General features: G+C 38.4%; 3 protein-coding genes across 5 annotated transcripts; 1 reads left to right on the forward strand and 2 right to left on the reverse strand.

Annotated features, from left to right (window-relative positions):
• Positions 1 to 301: 301 nt before the first annotated feature.
• Positions 302 to 4,723, forward strand: LOC311097335 (15-hydroxyprostaglandin dehydrogenase [NAD(+)]). Its single transcript, XM_084136930.1, has 7 exons — positions 302 to 625; positions 1,587 to 1,710; positions 1,872 to 1,978; positions 2,111 to 2,207; positions 3,736 to 3,812; positions 3,915 to 4,078; positions 4,200 to 4,723. The coding sequence occupies exons 1-7, from the start codon at positions 530 to 532 to the stop codon at positions 4,348 to 4,350; spliced, it is 816 nt and encodes a 271-aa protein (XP_083993056.1). The 5' UTR covers positions 302 to 529; the 3' UTR covers positions 4,351 to 4,723.
• A 102-nt stretch (positions 4,724 to 4,825) lies between these two features.
• Positions 4,826 to 18,537, reverse strand: wdr55 (WD repeat domain 55). Its single transcript, XM_084136929.1, has 8 exons — positions 18,467 to 18,537; positions 18,116 to 18,270; positions 14,188 to 14,288; positions 10,801 to 10,888; positions 10,480 to 10,659; positions 8,902 to 9,001; positions 8,308 to 8,477; positions 4,826 to 5,427 (listed from the first exon to the last, which is right to left on the reverse strand). The coding sequence occupies exons 1-8, from the start codon at positions 18,503 to 18,505 to the stop codon at positions 5,085 to 5,087; spliced, it is 1,176 nt and encodes a 391-aa protein (XP_083993055.1). The 5' UTR covers positions 18,506 to 18,537; the 3' UTR covers positions 4,826 to 5,084.
• Positions 14,308 to 17,912, reverse strand: LOC311097333 (uncharacterized protein). Of its 3 annotated transcripts, XM_084136928.1 has the most exons (3): positions 17,539 to 17,638; positions 16,949 to 17,081; positions 14,308 to 15,867 (listed from the first exon to the last, which is right to left on the reverse strand). In XM_084136928.1, exons 2-3 carry the CDS (start codon positions 17,037 to 17,039, stop codon positions 14,444 to 14,446), a joined length of 1,515 nt encoding a protein of 504 aa, XP_083993054.1. In that variant the 5' UTR covers positions 17,040 to 17,081; positions 17,539 to 17,638; the 3' UTR covers positions 14,308 to 14,443. The 3 variants fall into 3 exon arrangements, with proteins under 3 accessions (XP_083993054.1, XP_083993053.1, XP_083993052.1); XM_084136927.1 differs by lacking the exon at positions 16,949 to 17,081 and having other exon boundaries at positions 17,539 to 17,912; XM_084136926.1 differs by lacking the exon at positions 17,539 to 17,638 and having other exon boundaries at positions 16,949 to 17,337.
• Positions 18,538 to 20,904: the final 2,367 nt, after the last annotated feature.

Below are 20,904 nucleotides of genomic sequence, written 5' to 3' on the forward strand. Positions count from 1 at the left end.
TCTGTTAAATGGATCAAATCTTCAGTCAGTTTAGATGTTGAAACACTCTGTAAAACCTGCGTGAATGAGCACATATGCATCAAATTAGCATCTCTAATCATGAAGATGGCCAAGAACAAATAGGCTGAGCAAGAAAAGTGTTAAATATCAGGATGTGTTTATACACAGGTTTATTTATCCAGAGTGTTTTCATAAAAACGTCTGTTGGTTGAACAAGACACCTTATAAGCTCATCGTGGAACACCCGCTATATCTGTGAGTTTTTGTGGTTAACTCCACCCCTTCACCCTCGCCTCTTTTCATTCAATTCATCCGCAGTTAGTAACTAGTTAGTCACTGTTGACGCTGTTCGGGACGCCTGTGTTTTTCTGGTTTTATGAGTCTAGAAAAAAAACAGCATTTTAATTTAGCAGCATCAATGCTTTTGTAAACACCAACCAACAGGCAATCGCGTTTCGGACGCGTTCTTAACTTGTCGCGCGTCACTCCTTTACCACTCATTTGTGATTCTTTCCCAGGTGTGTGGCTGATGATGGATTTAAAGGATAAAGTTGCTGTTGTGACCGGAGCAGCTCAGGGTTTGGGCAGAAGCTTTGTCGAAATACTCCTGAAAAATGGGTCAAAGGTAAAATAAAATAATGTATAAAATGTATTTTATTGTTTTTTTTATTTGTATAAGTAAACAAATATTGTAAAATTCAATACAATACAATTTTTTTTAATAAAAATCAAGCATCTTTTAAAACAATACAGTGCTGTAAAGACTCAAAGGCTGTCGAAGGGCTTCCTCGCGCCGCTTTATTAGTTCCAGATTTGGATGCACGTCACAGAATGACAAATATACGAGATTACCAGGTAGAAAATTCGGAAAGTAAAATATTTAAAAAAACACACTGGACCTAAGAAAAGCAAAAAGTTATATTTTAGAATAAATAGTAGCCTAAGCTAAATCGCAGAAAAAAAAGCCAACAGCAGCCTCATTCTTGAAAGCAGACTGTTGGAAAAGTTGAAGAAGTGATGCAGGTAATTAAAATAGGCTAAATGATTGAAAATAAATATTTGGAAATATTTCGATGTCCTTTCGTAACGTTTGACCTTTTACAAAATATTGCTTTATATAAATAAAGATAAACAGGCTAAATAATTTCTGATAAAACGTTGGACCTGACATTGAAAACACAGTCGTTGCACAAACGTCTGGTAATAATTGGCAGCGATAAGACTGAGGTCAAAGTGAAAAAATGTTATTTGGAATGGACTGTGAAGTTTGACCCATACTGGGGCCACAATTGTAAGTCTTTTTAATAAAATATTCTATCCATTAAAATCTAAAAATATACATTTTAAGAATAAATACAAAACATTAGCTTTTATTTTCATTTTTTAACAATCAAAATATGTTAGGCCTACATATATTAGTAGTACGCTATATAATATGGCCAACAAGTCATCCTCATTGAGAAAAAAATATGAAATTAAAATGGATGAAGGATACAAAAGGCACCTATACTTATATAAGCTACTATTATGTATTGTTTTGTACTGTACTATAGGCTAATAGCTTACACTGATTAATTTGATTACAGGTGGCTTTAATCGATATGAATAAATCAGTGGGAAATGAATTGAAGACCACACTTGATGAGGAGTATGGACGTGACAGAGCTGAATTTTATGTTGCCGATGTCTCATCAGAGGAAGATTTTAAAGGTCAAGATGTTTTATAAACTGAAAAAGATTATACGACCATGTGACTGAAGTGATTTACAATATCGGATGTCAGTTACAGGACAAACAACTTCACAGCAGATAATAAGAAATGTGAAAGCGATTGATGATATCTCATGGATTTTTCACATTTTCCTTTACAGGAGTTTTGGAAAGAATTGTAGAAAAGTTTGGCCGCATAGACATTATGTGCAACAATGCAGGAATCATCAATGAAAAACAGTGGGAAAAGACTATAGCAATAAACCTGGTAGGAATCTATCTATCTATCTATCCATCCATCCATCCATCCATCCATCTTTTTATTTGTCTGTCTGTATGTCTGTCCATCGGTCGGTCTTTGCTTCAGCTGAATGTTTTGTTGTTCATGTTGTCATTTCAGGGTGGAGTGGTCAGGGGCACATATCTGGCTCTAGAACATATGAAGAAGGAAAACGGTGGTAATGGAGGAGTCATTATCAACATTGCATCTATGGCAGGTTTGATACAGTCTATAAATAAATAGACAGAATGAAGTTCCAAACGTAGGTTCGAGAGGAGCCTAATCACTCAGTCATTCATTCAATTATGTCAGTCATCGTTACGAGCAGCAGTCATTGCTTCCGGTGACAATTCTTCCGGCATTCGGCCCCGCTCGGTGAACCATACATCCTCTTTTTACATCCTTAAAACTATAAATCCTCTTTTTACATCCTTAAAACTATACATCCTCTTTTTACATCCTTAAAACTATACATCCTCTTTATACATCCTTAAAACTATACATCATCTTTTTACATCCTTAAAACAATATATCCAGTTTTAACATCCTCAAACTTAGGCCTTTACATCTTCAAACCTATACATCCTCTTTTCTTTTCCTTTTTTGCAGGAGCAGAGTTATTTCTCCCACAGTTAAAATTGATTGCATATCAATTGTATATATTGCATTGCATATTCGCTGTGTCTGTGGTAAACACTTTTTGGGGGGTTTGATTGATTGAAGTTTATTGAACTCAGAGCTTGAGCCGAGCCTCCATTGAATTGAGGACAGCAAGCCATGTTTGTTTAACATTAATTATTAAGACTGGATGGGCAGCTGAACTCATGAAATAAAAATTAAAAGACAGGATAAAAAATATATCTGTGAAATGAAATGGATGGTGCATCTAAAAATTAAAATTCCATAATTTACTCATTTGAACAAGCGACACCTTGATGTTCATTCACAATGACGTTTAAGTCGCTTTCCAAAACCTTCAACCTCTCTGTTCCTCTTTGGTGGAATGAGCTGCCAGCCTCCACCTGAACTGCAGAGAACATCTTTCAAGAAGGATAAAGACAAAGACACACCATTGTCATCAATAAAGACGTTGTCATCACTCACTCACCCTCAAGTTGTTCCAAACCTGAATGAGTTTCTTTCTTCTGTTGAACACAAAGAAGATATTTTGAAGAATGTTGGTAACCAGAGAGTTGATGGACCCCATTGACTTCCAGAGTAAGAAAAAAATACTATGGAAGTCAATGGGGTCCATCAACTGTCTGGTTACTGACATTCTTCAAAATATCTTCTTTGTGTTCAACAGAAGAAAGAAACTCATTCAGGTTTGGATCAACATGAGGGCGAGTGAGTGATGACAGAATTTTCATTTTTAGGTGTATTGTATATTACGAATATTGTTGGCTCTTTGACTAAATTGCTTTAGTTCCTCTTTTGTGTGTCGCTTTGGATAAAAGCATCTGCTATATGCTTAAATGTAAATTGACATCATGTTATTTCAACCTGTATGACTTTGAACACAAATTAAGATTTAACCATACAATGAAAGTCAGTGGGGTCCAAATGTTGTTTTAGACCCCATTGGACATTTCCCACTTGGAGACATTTTTCAAAAATATCGTCTTTTCTGTTCGGCTGAAGAAAAAAGTTTGGAACGACATGAGATAAATGACAGATTTAAAATTTTAGGGTGAATTATCGCTGTAAGGACATGCCTTGACTGAATCTTTGCATATCGGTTGCAGGTCTAGGGCCTTTGCCAATGACGCCCATCTACACAGCAACTAAACACGGCGTGGTGGGATTCAGCCGTGCCATGGCGGTATGCGTTTTATCTTCAGTCTGGGTGGTGAAAAATAATGTGTAAAGCATTCAAATCTTTTTGTGAAAAAGATTCTTTTCTTTAATTGCATGTGTCGAATAGGCCGTTTCCAAGATGGTTGACTATGGGGTGAGAATCAACATCCTCTGTCCGTGGTTTGTGCAGACCAATCTTCTGTCCTTCATGAAATCAGAAGAGCATACCGGAAGTTTCTTTCCATTGAAAGGCTTTACGGAGACGATGATGGAGAACCACGGCTGTCTGGAGTGAGTTAACACGTTTATCCTTCTTCCCAGGGGAGAGAGATGCATACTAGACAAAGCAAGACTATGAATATTTGTATAGATGACAGGTACAGTCGATGTAATTGTTGTAATTTTGTTACAGGGTTGATGCTGTTGCCAAGGCCTTCCTTGTTCTTGTGAAAGATGAGAGCAAGAATGGAGAAGTTCTGATGATTGAGCCTAAGGGTGCAGCTTTTGTTTCCTTTCCTCAACAGGCCAAAGACATTCCATCGACTCCAGTCAGTATAGAGTAGCCAATCAGCTTCTTCCTCTGACACTGGCGTACCCGTCTGAGCCCCTGCGCGAATTGATGGATTTTAATTCGGGATTAAAGCTTTTGCCTGAGCTTGTATACGTTTATCTGGCTTGCCAGGCAAGGTATTTAAAGAAAACCCATCCTTAATTATATTTTTTGGTGGTGCTTTTTGATTGTTACAATCATGAATTTCAGCATGGTATACCGTACATTTGCTTCTATGGCAGAATACACTTAAAATGGCATGAACTGATGATCATATCTGTATCTCTCTCTCATGCACACACACATATTTAATCACAAAATCAGTCTGCATATGTAGTTCCCATTTAAAATGTATATATTTTCAATAAATAAGCTACTTCATTTAATATCATGGTTGTGTTGAAAGTTCATTCAAACAAAATATTCATTTCATCCTGAACTTGGACGTATTGGATTTTTAGTTTAATAATTAAATTGCCAGTTTAGAAAACCATAGTAGATAAAAATAAAAACTAAATTCTTTAGTAAACTTGTCTTTTGTTACATTCTTTGGCCAATAAATGTTTTTGTGTTGATTTATTAAGAAGACATAACTCAAACAAGAACGTGACAGCATTGCATGCATTTTGAAATTGAAAAAAAAACCTATTATACAAATATATATGTGAAACAGATTCAGATGTTAATCTGAAAATATACATTAATTAGACAACACAATACTGCAAATGTGATTGCAATAAATTATATTCAGTCGCTTCCACTGTCATCGTCGTCCTCCTCCTCTTCTTCTTCTTCTTCTTCTTCTTTACCGGTTTCCTCAGTTGTGTCTAAAAGGCCTGCGAAGAAATTCTGTCCCGTATCAAAAGCTTTATTACTCAGAGCTTTGAGGCGTCTGTCTTTTTTCTTTCTACGTCGATAATCTGTTACTTTCATCTCGGGTATGCTGGAGATGTCCCAGAATTTGATCAGCTCATCATGAGCGCAGCTGGCCAGGAAACGCGAGTCTCTAGATCGCGCAATCTCCTCTATGGCTTCGCCGACGTGCTGTCCGATACTGCCCACCACACGGTTGGGCAAGATGCTGATGGCCCTGCAAAATTAAGGATTTTATCATTAGTTTTACTCATTTCATTGGACGTCTGACAGCTACTTAAACCCTATTCGGACGGGATTAACTTTACAAGGGTAGATGGAGTAATGTAATTTTACCACAGGTCGTCTGTAATATTATTGGCCTGTTCGCACGAGATAAGATATCTCAGTAAAACTAACAGAAGTGGGAGAGTAACTCGATTTGCGCATCGCCGTCCCCCTACTGTCGTTATGTGTATTACATTGCTTCCTGATATCACGTGCGCAAACACATATAACCTATATTTATAAAACAGTTATGTCCAGTCGAACGATGTATTAATTAACTTCAGATTGGATTGTGTTGGTAATAGGCACTTACCTAACGCTAAAAGATGTTTTGTGCCTTTAACAAGTGCTTTCGATCTTCTTTCTGATCTGAATGGTGTGTGGAAAACACTTGAGTTTGAGTCCCAGCGTCTAGAACGCAATTGGATGCTTTTTTCAAGTGTCTCCATACTTGAAAAACAGCGGAAAACTACTTTTAACCCTCTGGGGTCCTTCGGGTCCAAATGGTCCCGAAGCGTTTAAATAAAAAAATGTAAAAAATCATAGCTTCATCGGAATGGTCCGAAATTTGGTGACTTTGTTGGTACTTGGTATATGAACACCCAAAAAAATTGGGGACAGGATTTGAATAGTCTAAGCGGTTGTAAAAAAAATAGTCACACTCAGGACCTTCGGGTCCAAATGGACCCGCCATAGGAAATGAATGGGAAATTGGCAAAAATGTGACAATACAGAGTTTTTTTTTGCGTACAATCTACAAATCAGCCACGATCCAGAAAAAAAGCACACAACAGTGAAGGGGTGAATCTATAAAACATCAAGAGTGCAAAACAGACACATCCACACACACACACACACACACACAAACACACTTTTATACACATACACACTAATAAATTCAGATTACAAAAATCTGTTTTGAATTTTTAAAAATCACAGCTTCATCGGAATGTTACGAAACTAGGTGACTTTTATGGTATTAGGTATGTGAACACACAAAAAATATTGAGGTCATGATCCAAGCATGCTAAGTGGTCGTCACACTTCTGCTCTTTGGTCAAAAATGACCCCCATAGAAAATGAATGGGAAATTGTCAAAAATATGAAAACACAGAGTTTTTTGGTGCATACAATCTACAAATCAGCCAGGATGCAGAAAAAAAGGACTCAACAGTGAAGGGGTGAATCTCTAAAACATCAAGAGTGCAAAACAGACACATCCACACACAGACACACACACACAAACACACTTTTATACACATACACACTAATAAATTCAGATTACAAAAATCTGTTTTGAATTTTTAAAAATCACAGCTTCATCGGAATGTTACGAAACTAGGTGACTTTTATGGTATTAGGTATGTGAACGCACAAAAAATATTGAGGTCATGATCCAAGCATACTAAGTGGTCATCAAACTTCTGCTCTTTGGTCAAAAATGACCCCCATAGGAAATGAATGGGAAATTGCCAAAAATATGAAAACACAGAGTTTTTTGGTGCATACAATCTACAAATCAGCCAGGATGAAGAAAAAAGGACTCAACAGTGAAGGGGTGAATCTCTTAAACATCAAGAGTGCAAAACAGACTAAATCTGTTCAGGCAAAAATCACTAGAATTCGCAAGCCTTTCTACAGAGAGCTGTATATCCACTAGTGGTAAAAATGTGCTATTGCGTGATAAAAATGCTCAGTGTGTCCACCAGGTGGCGCCCATCTCATTTCAAAAATTGCTTTCATGAGGCCTAGGCTTGACTCTAAAATGAAATACAGCTTTAATAAAAATAAAATAAAAATTATATATATATAAAAAAATTCTATTATATTCAATGGGAAAAAATGGGTCATAATTATTGCATAAATATTAATTATAAATCATAAAATTATCTCAAAACACCAAAAAAGAAAAGAAAAAATATTATAAAAAACAAGTAAAAAAAAAAATATTATGATTTTTTTTTCTATATATTAATCCCGCCCTTCGGGTCCATTTGGACCCGAAGGTCCCAAGTGTGACTGTTACACGAAGGACCCCAGAGGGTTAAACAGGAAATGACAAAATATTTACGTACATATTTACAGCGGGTCTATTCGCACGGGATTAGTATTACCTGAGGTAATTTTTCCAGACCTTTTTACTGAAGGTAAAAGTCGCCGTAATCTTTACTGACATTGTCCGTAATGATTACTGAGATGCACATTCGGACAGGACTAAAATCACTGAGAAGCTCTGGTAATTATTACTTTACCCCACCACTCCATGTTAAACTAGTCCCGTCCAAATAGGGCTTTACCCTATGGAAGCAGTAAGGGTGTACTTAGTTTGTCATGCGTGGCGTCTCCATTTTGGCCTAGTTTTTGTTAAATAAACAATGACACTGTGTAATATGTCATGTGGTGTTGTTCATCTTAGGTTGTATTTACCTAATTGAATTTACCTAAAGACCAGATGATTTTTTTTATTATGTCCCGATACATAAAACCATAGAATTCAAAAGGGTGTACTTTCTTTTTCACATGACTATTTAAACAGTCCTTAATGCTGATTGGGCAATAGCCAATTTTATTTACAATAAAGCATGATTATAACCGCTGGGCAACCCCCTTAGCAACCTTTATTAATACATCTATTTTCCGTGTGGAAACAGTTTTATAAAAGCAATAAGGTACTCGAGGCATGCTGTATTGTGAATGGTCACGCTTCACGTCGTGCCTAACAACATCCTTATTTACAATACAGCTTTTTGCTAACATATATGCACACACAAAGTGAGATAAGACCATGAACAAAGAAAGTAACAAAACACCTGTTCCAAACGTGCCTCACCTGATCACTCCATCAGTAGAGGCAGCACACAGTATGTTGTCTGTAATGGGGACGATACAGTCCAAAGACTCAGCCTGAACTGCGAAACGGTCACTGGTGGCACCAAAACCGTTCCAGTTGAAAATGTATACGGTGCCCTCACTGGATCCACAAACAACTTTACGGCCTCTCTGTGGCAAAAGAAGAGGTTTTTCATGATTAAAACTACACTACCCACCTTATTTTTTATGAAACCAGTGTCACATTATTTTTTACCATGAATGCTCGAGGCTTTTGCAGTTATGCAAACTAGTATAGTGGTATTTGTTATATTATTTTAATCATAAAAACTGGTTTGTAGTGCAAATAGCTTTAATGTTCACTGCACTTTCTTATTCACACATTCAGGGGAAACAGTGATGAAAATTAAGGTGGATACAATAGTAACGGTCAATTAATTCGATTAGACAAACAGCACTCCAAAAGTGCTGATATTTTGTGTAGTAGTTTTTATGACTGCGTTTGTTCAACTCTGTAGTTCACAAATAATGAAAAAAGCCAAACACATGGTGTCTAAAATGTTAAATTAGCAATACTGACATTGTTTAGACTTACTTTCATAATAGAAACAGAGGTAAGATCTCCATTTTGGAATTCAGAAAGCAGTTCAAATCTTCGTCTTTTTATATTGAATACACCCATAGTGCCATCGCCACTGAAAACAAAAAACAAAAAAACAGTTATGCATATACAGCCATGAAAAAACATCAGATTTCATCTAATTGAAACATAAGGTGATTATATATTTGCACACCAAATTTAGAAAAAACATTACATAAAATATTGCGCCATGTGCCCTTTTGTTTAATGAAAGAGCATAAACACATTTTACGGAGCACCTCTGACAAATATCTTATAAAATCAGTGCCGCCGCACCCTACACAGAGTGTATGCGTGATCGCAAACTGGAAAGTTAAAGTAAAAAGCGAGCGGGCATTCAAAAACTATTTCAATACCACACATGGTAGCGGCTCCCTGATGCCCGAAAAATATATACAATATAAAAATGCACTTAACATGAATGCATGAGTTCGCGTTTTATGGGCTACTTAAGAGTCACTGTCCATTCATGAAGTGATGAAGTGTCAATCAATCTGCCTATAGCTTTTTTATGTAAAAAAAATGTATATCTATTAAGTCAACCTATTTTTCTACATTAATAAATTACTTTTTATTATTTTGTGCGGAACTATTTATATACATTTACTGCTTTGTGGATGGAGGTACGAGCTTCCAGGATCACAGAAGACTGACGACCTCTGCTGTTTGGTTTTGGGAATGCAGTGTTTGGTACCTTTGCCCACGAATTAACTCAATTGGCAGTCCATTGGACACACTGTTATACAGTTATGCTGTTGGACGGTTATAATTTGATAGACTGGGGTGAAAGTACAAACTAATGTGCTTGTGTCCAAAAACAAAATCTATTTAATCACTGTGTGAAATCACCAGTTGGTAAGTACATACCTTTATAATTACATGCAATATTTCCTTGATAGTTTAGCAGCATTTTCATTTGAAAGTGCCAATGAGGTTCATTCTCGTGTTACGCAGCACGTTTGAGCTTCAGCAAGAACCAATGAGGTTCATTCTCGTGTTACGCAGCACGTTTGAGCTTCAGCAAGAACCAAGAGGTTCATTCTCGTGTTACGCAGCACGTTTGAGCTTCAGCGAGAAAAAAAAAGTTTGTTCTCGCACATCAAGCAGGTTCTGTTGAGCCGTTTATTTCCGCTGATCAATGTTTAAATGTGAATAAAAACCTAAATTCAATCTGTTCATCATATAAAGTGATCGAGTCTCTTTAGACAATTTGGACTAAACCACTCAATTCATATGGATTAGTTTTTCAATCTCTTTATAAACTCTTTGAAGCGTCAGAGTGGTAGTTGCATAGCTCTCAGCTTTCATAAAACAAATCAGTGTTAACCCTTTAAGTTACTACTACAACTCGTAAGATGATTCGTACAACCGTTTCTATGATCTACTTAGGCCTACGATGTTTTTGGGAAACGCAGCCCTGAGTGTTACTGACAGACTGGGAAGAGAGGTGCTGCAGTGTTGTTAAATAAATGAAAAATGTGTATTTTAAACAATCAAGCATAAGAGGGCATAATAGGTCCCTTTTAACATTACCTGGAAGTAAGTAGTGTCCTTTTAGCCTGGTCAATGGCGATATCACTAATATAATCCTCATGGTGCTTCAGATCCATAAATGATGTTCCTTTCCTCAGGTCCCAAACCTTCAGCGTTCCCTCATCATCTCCTGTCGCAAATATATTCTCATCAACCAGCAGCAGGGCATTGACTGGGACCCTTAAAAAACGATCAAAAACATTAATTACTTTGCTGTTCAAAGAGCTCTGTGCTAACATTTCAACAGCTTTACTAATACAACCACAATAACATTTCTTTTTTAAGAATGGCTTTATAAAAATAGATGGGAATATCAAATACGTGTGAGCTTTCGGGATGCGTGTCACTAGTTTTCCAGCCTCCACGTCCATGATGTGAACAGCCTTGTCTTTAGACACGCTGAACAATTCTGAAGAACAGAGAGAAGAGAAATCACCGGTAATTGCTTTAAAGAGCAATGACATTTTTGTAAGCCTTTTAGCACTTCTGGTTCCACCGTCTCAAAGTCAAAGGGTTTTTAGAATGTGTTTTTAATTAAACGACTGAAATAAGGTCTGTGGTGAACACAAGATATTTAATCACTTTACGACAGTAATACCCCCATGTGATTTTTTTTAAAGCTTTCACGCGACATGAGAAAGGCGGTTTCTACCAAGTGGCTAAATGGGACTACAGAGGTTGTGTGGGGCATTAAACATCATCAGCCAAACAGATAAAATCATCTACTCACTAGTCAGCTTTCACAGCCTCTTAGGCCTGGTTTCACAGACAGGGCTTAAATTAAGCCAGGATTAAGCCTTAGTTAAATTAGGACATTTAAGTGGCTTTTTTAAACGTTTAAACGTTACATCGTGTACTAAGACCGACGGAAAATGTAAAGTTGCGATTTTCTAGGCTGATATGGCTAGGAACTATACTCTCATTCCTGCGTAATAATCAAGAAACTTTGCTGCCGTACCATGAGTCCAGCAGGCGTAATGATATGACGCAGCGCCTGAAAATAGTCCCCAGCTCGGTAACTGCAACGTGACCAGGACTAAGTTTTTAGGCGCTGCGTCATATCATTACGCCTGCTGCACTCATGGTACGGCAGCAAAGTTTCTTGATTATTACGCAGGAATGAGAGTATAGTTCCTAGCCATATCAGCCTAGAAAATCGCAACTTTACATTTTCCGTCGGTCTTAGTACACGATGTAACTACAGAAGAGTCAAGTTTTAAATAGGAAAAATATCGAAACTCTTTGGTCATTTTTTTGAGGGAGATGCTAATGGTCCTGTCCGATTCAATGATCTATGCTAAGCTATGCTAAAAGTGGTACCGCCAGACCCGGAGATCGGCTGAATGGATTCGAAAACGGTAAAACTCAACTGTTTAATTCTGGGGGAGTTGTAAAATAAGCCTATTTCCAAAAAAAGTGGAGTATCCCTTTAAGACAAAACAATGAGTCTGACATATTTTAAAAGATATCAGTGCAAGTTGTTTTCAGTTAAAGCAGCTCAAACATGCATTTTAGTCTGGGACTAGCTTAAGCCTTGTCTGTCAAACCGGCCATTAGTGTTTACAATCACGTTCTTGCAAACTATTTTAACTCAAACTTTAAGGATTTTTTGTTTTTAAAGAATCAAGAGTTGTTGGAATCTTAAAGGTATAGCGGAGGATTTTCCCAAAATTTAGAAAAGAACCGCCCTCTCCACTTTTTGAAAAAAATACACATGCGCAACACTCTACCTGCTCCCGAGAGGAAACGTCTATTAAACGTGTGCACGACACGAGAGAGCATGCACGAGCCTAGTTCTCCTCGTGCACGCTCTGTTTATAAGTTGCAAGATCGCTAATCATAGCTTACATTAACTTTTACTAGCAGTGATTTTAAACGGATTTCTCCAAATAGCATGCCAAACTTTACCTGTCGAGTAGAAACTTCGCGACTGAGGCATCAGTGGGAAGCCCAACCTGTGCTTTTAGCGCATGCCAGCATGTGAAATATTCTCCCAAAAACACTCTGGTCTTGTTTCTTTCTTCAGAGGCCTTTCTTTTCTTGTCATACAATTCGTAGACACTTTTTCTCTTACAACCCTCAGACATTTTGAAAAAACCTGGTAAGAACGGCGAGCTTCAATGAATGGCTGAAACCGTAGCTCACCCATAGACAGCTCACCACACATAATACACCTGAAAGTGCGCATGCGCAGAAAGGACGAGCACTAGGGCTGGGGCGGTTACCGCATTACCGCGGTCACATGATGCCTACCGCGGGTCTGAGCTCGCCACCGTCATCACCGCCAAAAAAAACAAAAACAAAAAAAAAACAAAAAAAAAAACATTGGCCTGCACATGTGCACGTTGTGTCTAATTACATTGATTCTAATGACATGGATTGTGTCTAATGACATTGTGTCTTACATAAGTTTTGTTTAGAAAACCTTGAATCCATCAAAAGATGGAGCACATCCGACCTTTCGCGAGTTGGGGAGCGCAATGTTCCATGACACATAATAACATTCCATTCGTATTGACTATTAGGCCTATATGCGAGAGTACCTACAGACATCCCAAGTCTCCCAGAAGTTCCGGGAGTCTCCCGCATATTAATAGCGGCTCCATGATGCCCGCAAATTAGTTAAAATCTCCCGGAATCTAGAGTGAGCGAGCAAGAGTGCGCATGCGAGACAGAGACTGTGTTCCAAACCGTGTAGCGCGCGCACGGCAGAGAGGGAGAGGGAGAGGAAGCGAGAGAGAGCATCCTGATTGGCCCGTTTCGGTAAGTCAACCAATCAGTTGTCAGTGTGGGTGGGCTTTTATCTTTTCTTCTCTGACTGCGCACGCGCCTCCCCAAGTGGACGAGGCATTTTATGCTTGACGCGCTCGCCGTATACTATTCTTTGAAACGACAGCGGCCGACTCGTCCTCTAAACCATCAGGAATCAGCAGTGAGAAGAAGTAATAAGGTACACTCGTGAATGTTTATTTTAGAACAACACTTTAGTACACCAAACTACAAAAGAATCGTGTAAGCAGTAAACCTTGAGATTATTAGGCTACCTGTGACATTAGAAACGTAACCTACAACTTAATTAACGTTATCTTACATACAACATTTTCATTTAGTTTTGTGAACATTTTTATAAAACATGGCTATTTATTTGTATTTAAAGGGCTTATGTCTACTATTGTAGGATTATTTTGTTTATTTAAGCAACTAATTTAGACGCAAGAACTGGGTGCGGGTGCTGTGGGGCGGTTTACCGCTATACCGCGGGAATTTCTTGCTTTTCAACCGCGGTAAGAAAAAAATCCATACCGTCCCAGCCCTAACGAGCACGTACGACAGCCTTATGTAAACATATCACCAGAATGATTGACAATTCATTCAAACAGGAGGACCAATAGTCTTGATGATCCATCTGGAAAAAGAAAATCCTCCGCTATACCTTTAATTGTGGCGAGTTTGAAGTAGTGTTGTGTAGCCTACATTTAGCTTTTTACATCAGCCAATTGAATTAAGTGTTAATTTGTGAAGATTATCGCAAAAAGTGTAAGAATAATAAACTTTTGTTGGTCACAGAGATTATTTAATGCAACACTCTATTGTTTTTTGTTGAGGGATCAGGGTGATGCTGACTTCCAGGTTGGCCTATAAAACAAAAAACCCGTCATCCCTGCAGAACTTTTAGTCAGTGTTGGGGAAACACTAATGAATGCTTACTCTGTCCATCACTGGAGAAGAGCACTTTCCTGCAGGACTTGAGATGATGTCCTGATGACCACAGCTCTTTGTTTGCTCCTTCAGTGCAGGAGTATGAATATCTGCAAACCAAAGAGAGATTAATTTATACCGAACTGCACTAGTACACTCCTGTCAACTACCAATAAATAAAGAGATACAGAATTGAAATACTTTTTGTCATTTATTATGGTAACAGGTGGTATGCAACATGCACATCTTACATAGTTAACATGTTTTACGTCATGGTTTGCAGTTTCATAACAACGCTGGGGCACATATTAGTCAAGGCACAGCATACAGACACAATCTTGTCAAGGAATGTCACGTCCTCGCCTTGACATGGGAGCACCATGCTCACTGGTACATTTCCATTTAGTATGATGTACTTTGTGCGTACGCATCCACTAAGCCTCCGCACGTGGACTCTGAGATGAGCTATCTGGCGTGTCTCCTCCACATCTTTAACATTCAGCCTGCTATGTCCACTTGCTCTCACTTCTGCACACATTAGTCCACCAACACGGTCCTCCCTGATGTCAAATCCATGATCTGCCAACACCAAGTCCCCAGGCAACAGTTTGTTAAGAAGGCTGCTGTTCTCAGTCACATGCTCGTCACTGACAGGACCTCTCCAGCCTTGGGAAACGAAAGAGATGGCTCCCCGTGGTGTAAAGCCGATGAGATACTTCAGGGTGTGCTTGTTTGTGTCGTGGGAAAATGTCTGCGCTCTAGCTTTGAGATTTGACACTCTTCCAGTAATGATTTCAAAGCAGTCCACAATAACTGGTACACGATTGCCAAAAGCCTCTACGAACTGACGTGGCATGGTGGCTTGCAAGCAATGTCTCTCTGGCCAGTGCACCAAGGGTTTGAGATGTGTAAACATTGTACCTATGGTATCTCTGAATGTGGTGGACACAGTCTTTCGATCTATGGAGAAGAGGTACGCAATGTGCTGGATTGGTAGATTCAGCCTCAGGCGCATCAGAGTTAAGAGGAGCATCTGAAACGGTGAAAGTCTTCGCCTGGTCTGTGGCAGGAAGGGAAGGAGTTGTGTCAGCACACCCATCAGAACAGCAAAACATGAAAGTCCAGTGTAGTACGTGACCTTCACATCGTTGTCTTTTAAAAAGTCCTCCTCCATCTTCATTTGAGAGAGCTCTTCCTTCAGTTTCCTGTTCTCCTCCAACAAGCGGTTAATTTCGGCACGCCTGCAGCTACAAAAACTACATTCCTGCTGTTCTACAGTGTTGTCTTTTGGGTCAGCTTCATCCATATGTGAATCGTCATCTGGTGGTTCAGCCTTAACCATCTCTGATCTCTGGCCAGCTAGATCCAGTGTTGCAGGTTCAGCATTGTTCTCTTTTAGAGCTTGCTGTCTCTTTGCCCTCTGGTTAAACCACCCAGAGTCCGTTGGTTCTTTTGGGCCAGCTTCATCCATCTGTGAATCGTCATCTGGTGGTTCATCCTTAACCATCTCTGATCTCTGGCCAGCTAGATCCAGTGTTGCAGGTTCAGCATTCTTCTCTTTTAGAGCTTGCTGTCTCTTTGCCCTCCGGTTAAACCGCCCAGAGTCCGTTGGTTTCACTTCTGTGTGCCCGAGATGTAATGATGGCACCCAGTCGGGATCACACTCTAGCATTTCATAGGCTGGTTTGCCTAAAAAAAACAAAGATTTATTTAATTAGTTATGTAGCTATGCGGCCAGCTACTGGTGCAAAGTTAGCTGTTTAGCAGCAACTCAACCACAGCTGCATCCCAATTCAAAGGCTTTTTCAAATGTGGCCTCGAAATGAGTCCTTCGTTTCCCATGCAATGAAGGATACAACAGATGGGCTGCGTCCAAAAGTTTAGGCAGCTGACTTGTTGCCTCACTGCCTTATCAGGCAATGACTTCGCAGGCAGTGTTTGCGCACAAAGGTACCTCACGAAACTGATTTTGGACAGGCATCCGAGTCGGCGTAACGGTGTAATGATCTACCGCAAAATAGAGCGAGCTTAAAGTCCCCCTGTGGTGAAAATCAAGTTTTAAATGTTGTTTATACATCTATGTGGTGTTTTTAATATGCTTTAAGACAAACAATGTGCAAATTTATAAGTCAACACCATTGCTGAGTATTTTCTCCTTAAAACTGCAGTGAACCAAAGACAGTCTCAAAAACTCGGTTTGAAATCACTAGTGTTTCTGACGTCACAAACTACCTTGTAACCAATCAGGTCTATGTATGTATATGTACATGTATATATATGTATACTGTACTATACACTCATATACTATAATACTAGGGAATACTATACATTAACACACACACACAAAAAAAAAAAAAATATATATATATATATATATATATATATGTGTGTGTGTGTGTGTGTGTGTGTATGTATATATATATATATATATATATATATAAAAAACACACACATACATAACACTTCAGTTCCAATTGAACTAATGTGGCAAACAAGTGTTATAAAGAGAATTTATCGTGCTTCAGTCACAGCGATCAAAAATAACTTTCTAGTTCAGGCTGGGTTACACCTCGGGATATCTGAGTGGCTCAGCTTAGTGCTTTGTTTTGACACATTCACATTCATTCAGCGCACTTTATTAGCCTAAATTAGCTTGCTCACTTTGCCGCAAACAGAATAGTGCCAAGTTAGAAAATGCAGATGAACCTATGGCTACTACTCTCGGGAAAAGAACACACAATCATTTGCTAATTGAAGTTTATACACTTACCCGAATGAAAATGCCTGGAACACACTTTCAATGATCTTGGGATGTTTGCGAAGCGGACGTCTGTGCGTCTTATGGCAGATATCCAGGCCATCCGTCTCCGCTTGGTCACATCGGACACATGACTCCCTTCATTCTGTTTCCAGGCCGGGAAACAATAAAAAGAAAGTCCGCTGTCTAATTTTATGCCCCGTCGATCGTGTGAACGGACATTACATCCAACAACACAACATGTTCTTACCATGACTAAAACTTCCTCGGCGCGTCAAAAGCATAGACAGTGGTCAAAAGTGGCCTCATAAAATGGCGATTTTCCCATCAGCCACCGCGGCGCTAGAGCCGTGACGTCACGTCGCCAAGCCCTTCTATATTATACCATAATAATGCTTTAATGACTAAACTTAATAAGTAGGCTACCTTTATTGTTTTAGATGACGTGCAGTCTGTACATTATCTGTTCACATCGTTTCGTGACCGCTCGGTTCGACATTCGCGGACCTCGAAGCATGCAGCCTCTGAATTGGGACACAGCTCGTGTTTGCATTGCTAGCTTTAACAACAAAACAGTTGGATGTGTTTAGCTTATAACTTACCTTTATGGAAATGACGTGAGCAAACCCGCATGTGTCGGGGAATATTGCTGAAGGTGATGTTTTTCCGTCTTACTGCTGCCACCCATGCCATGCGACGCCGCTTGGTCAACTCGGAGATCTGAGTTCCAGTGTGTTGTTTCCAAGTCGGAAAGTTGAAAAATCGCAAGCCATTTGCGATAGGTTTTCTACGCCGGTCGCGATTAACCACGCAGTTAACCACGCAACAAGAGTTCACCATTTCAACGTGTATAATACAAACGTTAACGTCTAAGTTACTAAGTTCCAATTATACCGCAGATTCCGTGACCTAAACTCCCGACATGCATTGCGCAGCCGACGTCACGACTCCCATGAAAACGTGCTGAATTCGGAACCTACAGGTTTTGCCTGTAGTGTCTTGAACTACAATATCTATCAAATAGTTTTTTTTAATTTTATTTAAAAGGGTTCAGTTTGGAATTATTAATAATGTTTTACAACACGTAACATTAGCATTTGTGGGACCCCAAACATAAGACAGACAGTTAGTAAAGTCAACCGAAAATGAGGACTATTCGTGAGAAATAAACAACCGTACAGGTATATATCTCCATCAATGTCTCCAGCTGCAAGGATGTCTTGGTTGGGATGAAATGCGATCGTGTTGCCAATCGCCTCTAATTTGATGTCTTCTGGTGTCTCGCGGATCTTTGGTGCTTTGGGTTCTTCTTCAGTCTCTTCTCCAGCCTCCTCCTGTAAACACACCGAAACACTGCATTCAGCTCACTGTGGACAGCGCCGACAGCTTTAACGCAGTTTATTACAGTTTAAAGTGCTTTTTACGACTCAATTACCAGGCATTTCGGTTGATTTTAAATGTATATTAAAATACATTCCGACAAATGACTGCACTGAAACGCTCGATATTGTACAACAACAAAAAACGTACTTGTTCAAATGAATCCTCGTGCTCTATGGAAGTCGCCATCTTTATTGTTTGCTACATACGTCACTTCCGCTACTGGAGAGCAGCGCATGCTTTATTTCTACTCTAAAGTGAACGAGGAACGATAGATTTTTGATAGTTATTACAATGGACATTATGTTATTGTTGTTATTTATTTTCTTTTGTCCTTCAACATTAGGCTATAAAAAAATAATATATTTTCTGTAGGGACAAGAACATAGAAAAAAAAAAAAAAGCCTATGAGTCAAAATCAAGCCCCCAAAAAATGAAATCCGCATTGAGCTCATGTAATGACATAATGTAGCCACTAGATGTCAGTAAAAACACATTAAAGCTTTTCAAATCAGAAGTGCTGCATCTTATTAAGACATAAATCGGTGTTTCTTCAGCAAGTGAAAGTTTGACACTTTGGAGTTTGGAAAAAACACTTTTAGATTTTTTTTTACATGTTTCTTCTCATTTAAAATAAATGTTCGATGAATTATGTTTAACAGCATGGGATAAATATAAAGATGTAGTAAATGTAATTTTCAAAAAATCTGGAATAAATCATGAAGCCTAAAAGTTTACAATTAAATAACATTTAATTTGTTTTGCTTAATTTGACAAAATTACAGCTTGACTTGAAACACGCACAAAGATGAATTTCCCTTGATTAAAACGTGGCATCAACTGTCATACCAGCTGTCTAACCTCAACATTTTCCAATACACCACTGCACTCCTAATGATTTGTTGAAAATGATTAAACATCTTCATTATGCTTGCTCTTGTATTGAGCATATCTAGACATGTCTAAGCATCCTTAGTGTCCTTTCTCTTACACCTCTAGAAAGCACCTTATTAAATGATCTTCTTAAAGATAAAATCAGAGGTAGCCAGAGGCATCTGCTAGGTTTAAAAAAAATGTCTCAATCCTCAATTTGTTGTGAAACATTTTACAACTCCTCAGAGTAAGTCCCTAAAGATTCCTGACTGAATGCACCCCGTAGTGCCGAGAAGCACGGCTCCCGCTAGGTGTCTTGCCTGTGGCACATTCTACCCTTTTGCTTTTGAATGTCAAGACTCTCCATGCAGAAAATTGATTCCCAATGATGCTATTGAGCAGGCAGGTCACTCAAGAGAGAAGAAAATAATCTCATGCCCCCCAAAACAATGAGATGAAACCAAAATGCTGGAGATAAAGGATTGTCATGAAATTACGAAAATTGAGGAAATCGATCACAGAGCATGAAGCAGATATGGACACTCAATAGGTTTAAACCTAAATAAGGGCATGTTTGAGCTCTCAGGTTCTCGTGTCTCAGCTGAGGGAAATTATCAGTAGGTCACTCTCAGAAAATCATATCATTTGTGTGTCCTCATGAATTAACAGTATATAGTGAACTTACATTATTTGAGAGATTTGAGCAAAGGCAAAGGAAGAAATTTCCTTTATTGGAGTTATATATATATTTTTTTGCTTTTACTGAAAATAATAATAATAATAATAATAAAAATATATATATATTATATATAAAACGTGTTATCCATATTTTAGAGAAAATGTGGCATTCGTCTTTTCCCCATGGTCTGTTCAACTCTGTTAAAATGGTTTGATCAAAGGAATTGCAATATTTTTTGGCTCTGTGGTTGAAACCAAAGTATGTTTCTCTAAAAGTTTTTTTTATTTTTTATTATTTCATTATGTTCACACTTACATTGGCTTCATAAATCTTAATAGTTCAACTCTGTTATGGGATAAACACCATTTTTTAATCTCCAGCATACGGCCTGTGAATAATACAGTGTGGTGCAATGATGCTTGCTGTGAGGCCATTATTGGACGTTACATTTATAATTCCAAAATGACAGTAACAGGGTTGAAATAAAACATCGCTTTGTCGCAGGATAGAGATAAAGTAGTGCATGATCACAGGAACTCGCAGTGCAGCTTCAAAATAATGCTGTGAGGCCATTATTGGACGTTTTTGCGCTAATCTTAAACCCTAGAACATTTTTGGTTGTAACAGGGTTGTCACAAAACATATTTTAAAGAGAAATGGCATGAGTTATTTATATTTCAATAAATAATGATGTGTGATTTATTACAAGGGCACAATAAACCAGTTACCTTTTCATTTTTCAAATTTATATACACTACATGAATTTCAAACTTGCAGTAACAGGGTTAAAATAAAGTAGTGCTTTAGGGTCAGGGCGTAGGGTTACTAACAACAAATCAATTCATCAAGCTTGATAGTAACAAGAACTAGTAATCGCCAGAACAACCTGTGAACAGTGTGGTGGTGCAATGATATTTAATAGTTGAGGCCATTATTAAAATGTTTTGCACTGATCTTCAACCCTGAAACATATTGTATGTAACAGGGTTGACACAAAGCACATGATTTTTCAAATAAAAATTGCACAAGTTATTAA

Source organism: Abramis brama (genome assembly GCF_963993115.1).
Source record: "Abramis brama genome assembly, chromosome: 15".
In the NCBI taxonomy this organism is placed as follows: Eukaryota; Metazoa; Chordata; class Actinopteri; order Cypriniformes; family Leuciscidae; genus Abramis; species Abramis brama.

Bases quoted from the DNA above. Each gene is read 5' to 3' on its own strand.
- LOC311097335 (XM_084136930.1), top strand. From the start codon at position 530: ATGATGGATTTAAAGGATAAAGTTGCTGTTGTGACCGGAGCAGCTCAG. The intron at 1,711-1,871 runs GTCAAGATGTTT...TTTCCTTTACAG, and splicing joins ATCAGAGGAAGATTTTAAAG to GAGTTTTGGAAAGAATTGTA. The intron at 3,813-3,914 runs GTATGCGTTTTA...TGTGTCGAATAG, and splicing joins GATTCAGCCGTGCCATGGCG to GCCGTTTCCAAGATGGTTGA.
- LOC311097333 (XM_084136926.1), bottom strand. From the start codon at position 17,189: ATGGTAAGAACATGTTGTGTTGTTGGATGTAATGTCCGTTCACACGAT. The intron at 15,868-16,948 runs GTAAGTGTATAA...TGTTTTTTTTAG, and splicing joins TTCCAGGCATTTTCATTCGG to GCAAACCAGCCTATGAAATG.
- wdr55 (XM_084136929.1), bottom strand. From the start codon at position 18,505: ATGGCGACTTCCATAGAGCACGAGGATTCATTTGAACAA. The intron at 14,289-18,115 runs GTACGGTTGTTT...TTTGGTTTGCAG, and splicing joins ATTGATGGAGATATATACCT to ATATTCATACTCCTGCACTG. The intron at 10,660-10,800 runs GTATTTGATATT...TCGTTTTTTAAG, and splicing joins CGCATCCCGAAAGCTCACAC to GGTCCCAGTCAATGCCCTGC.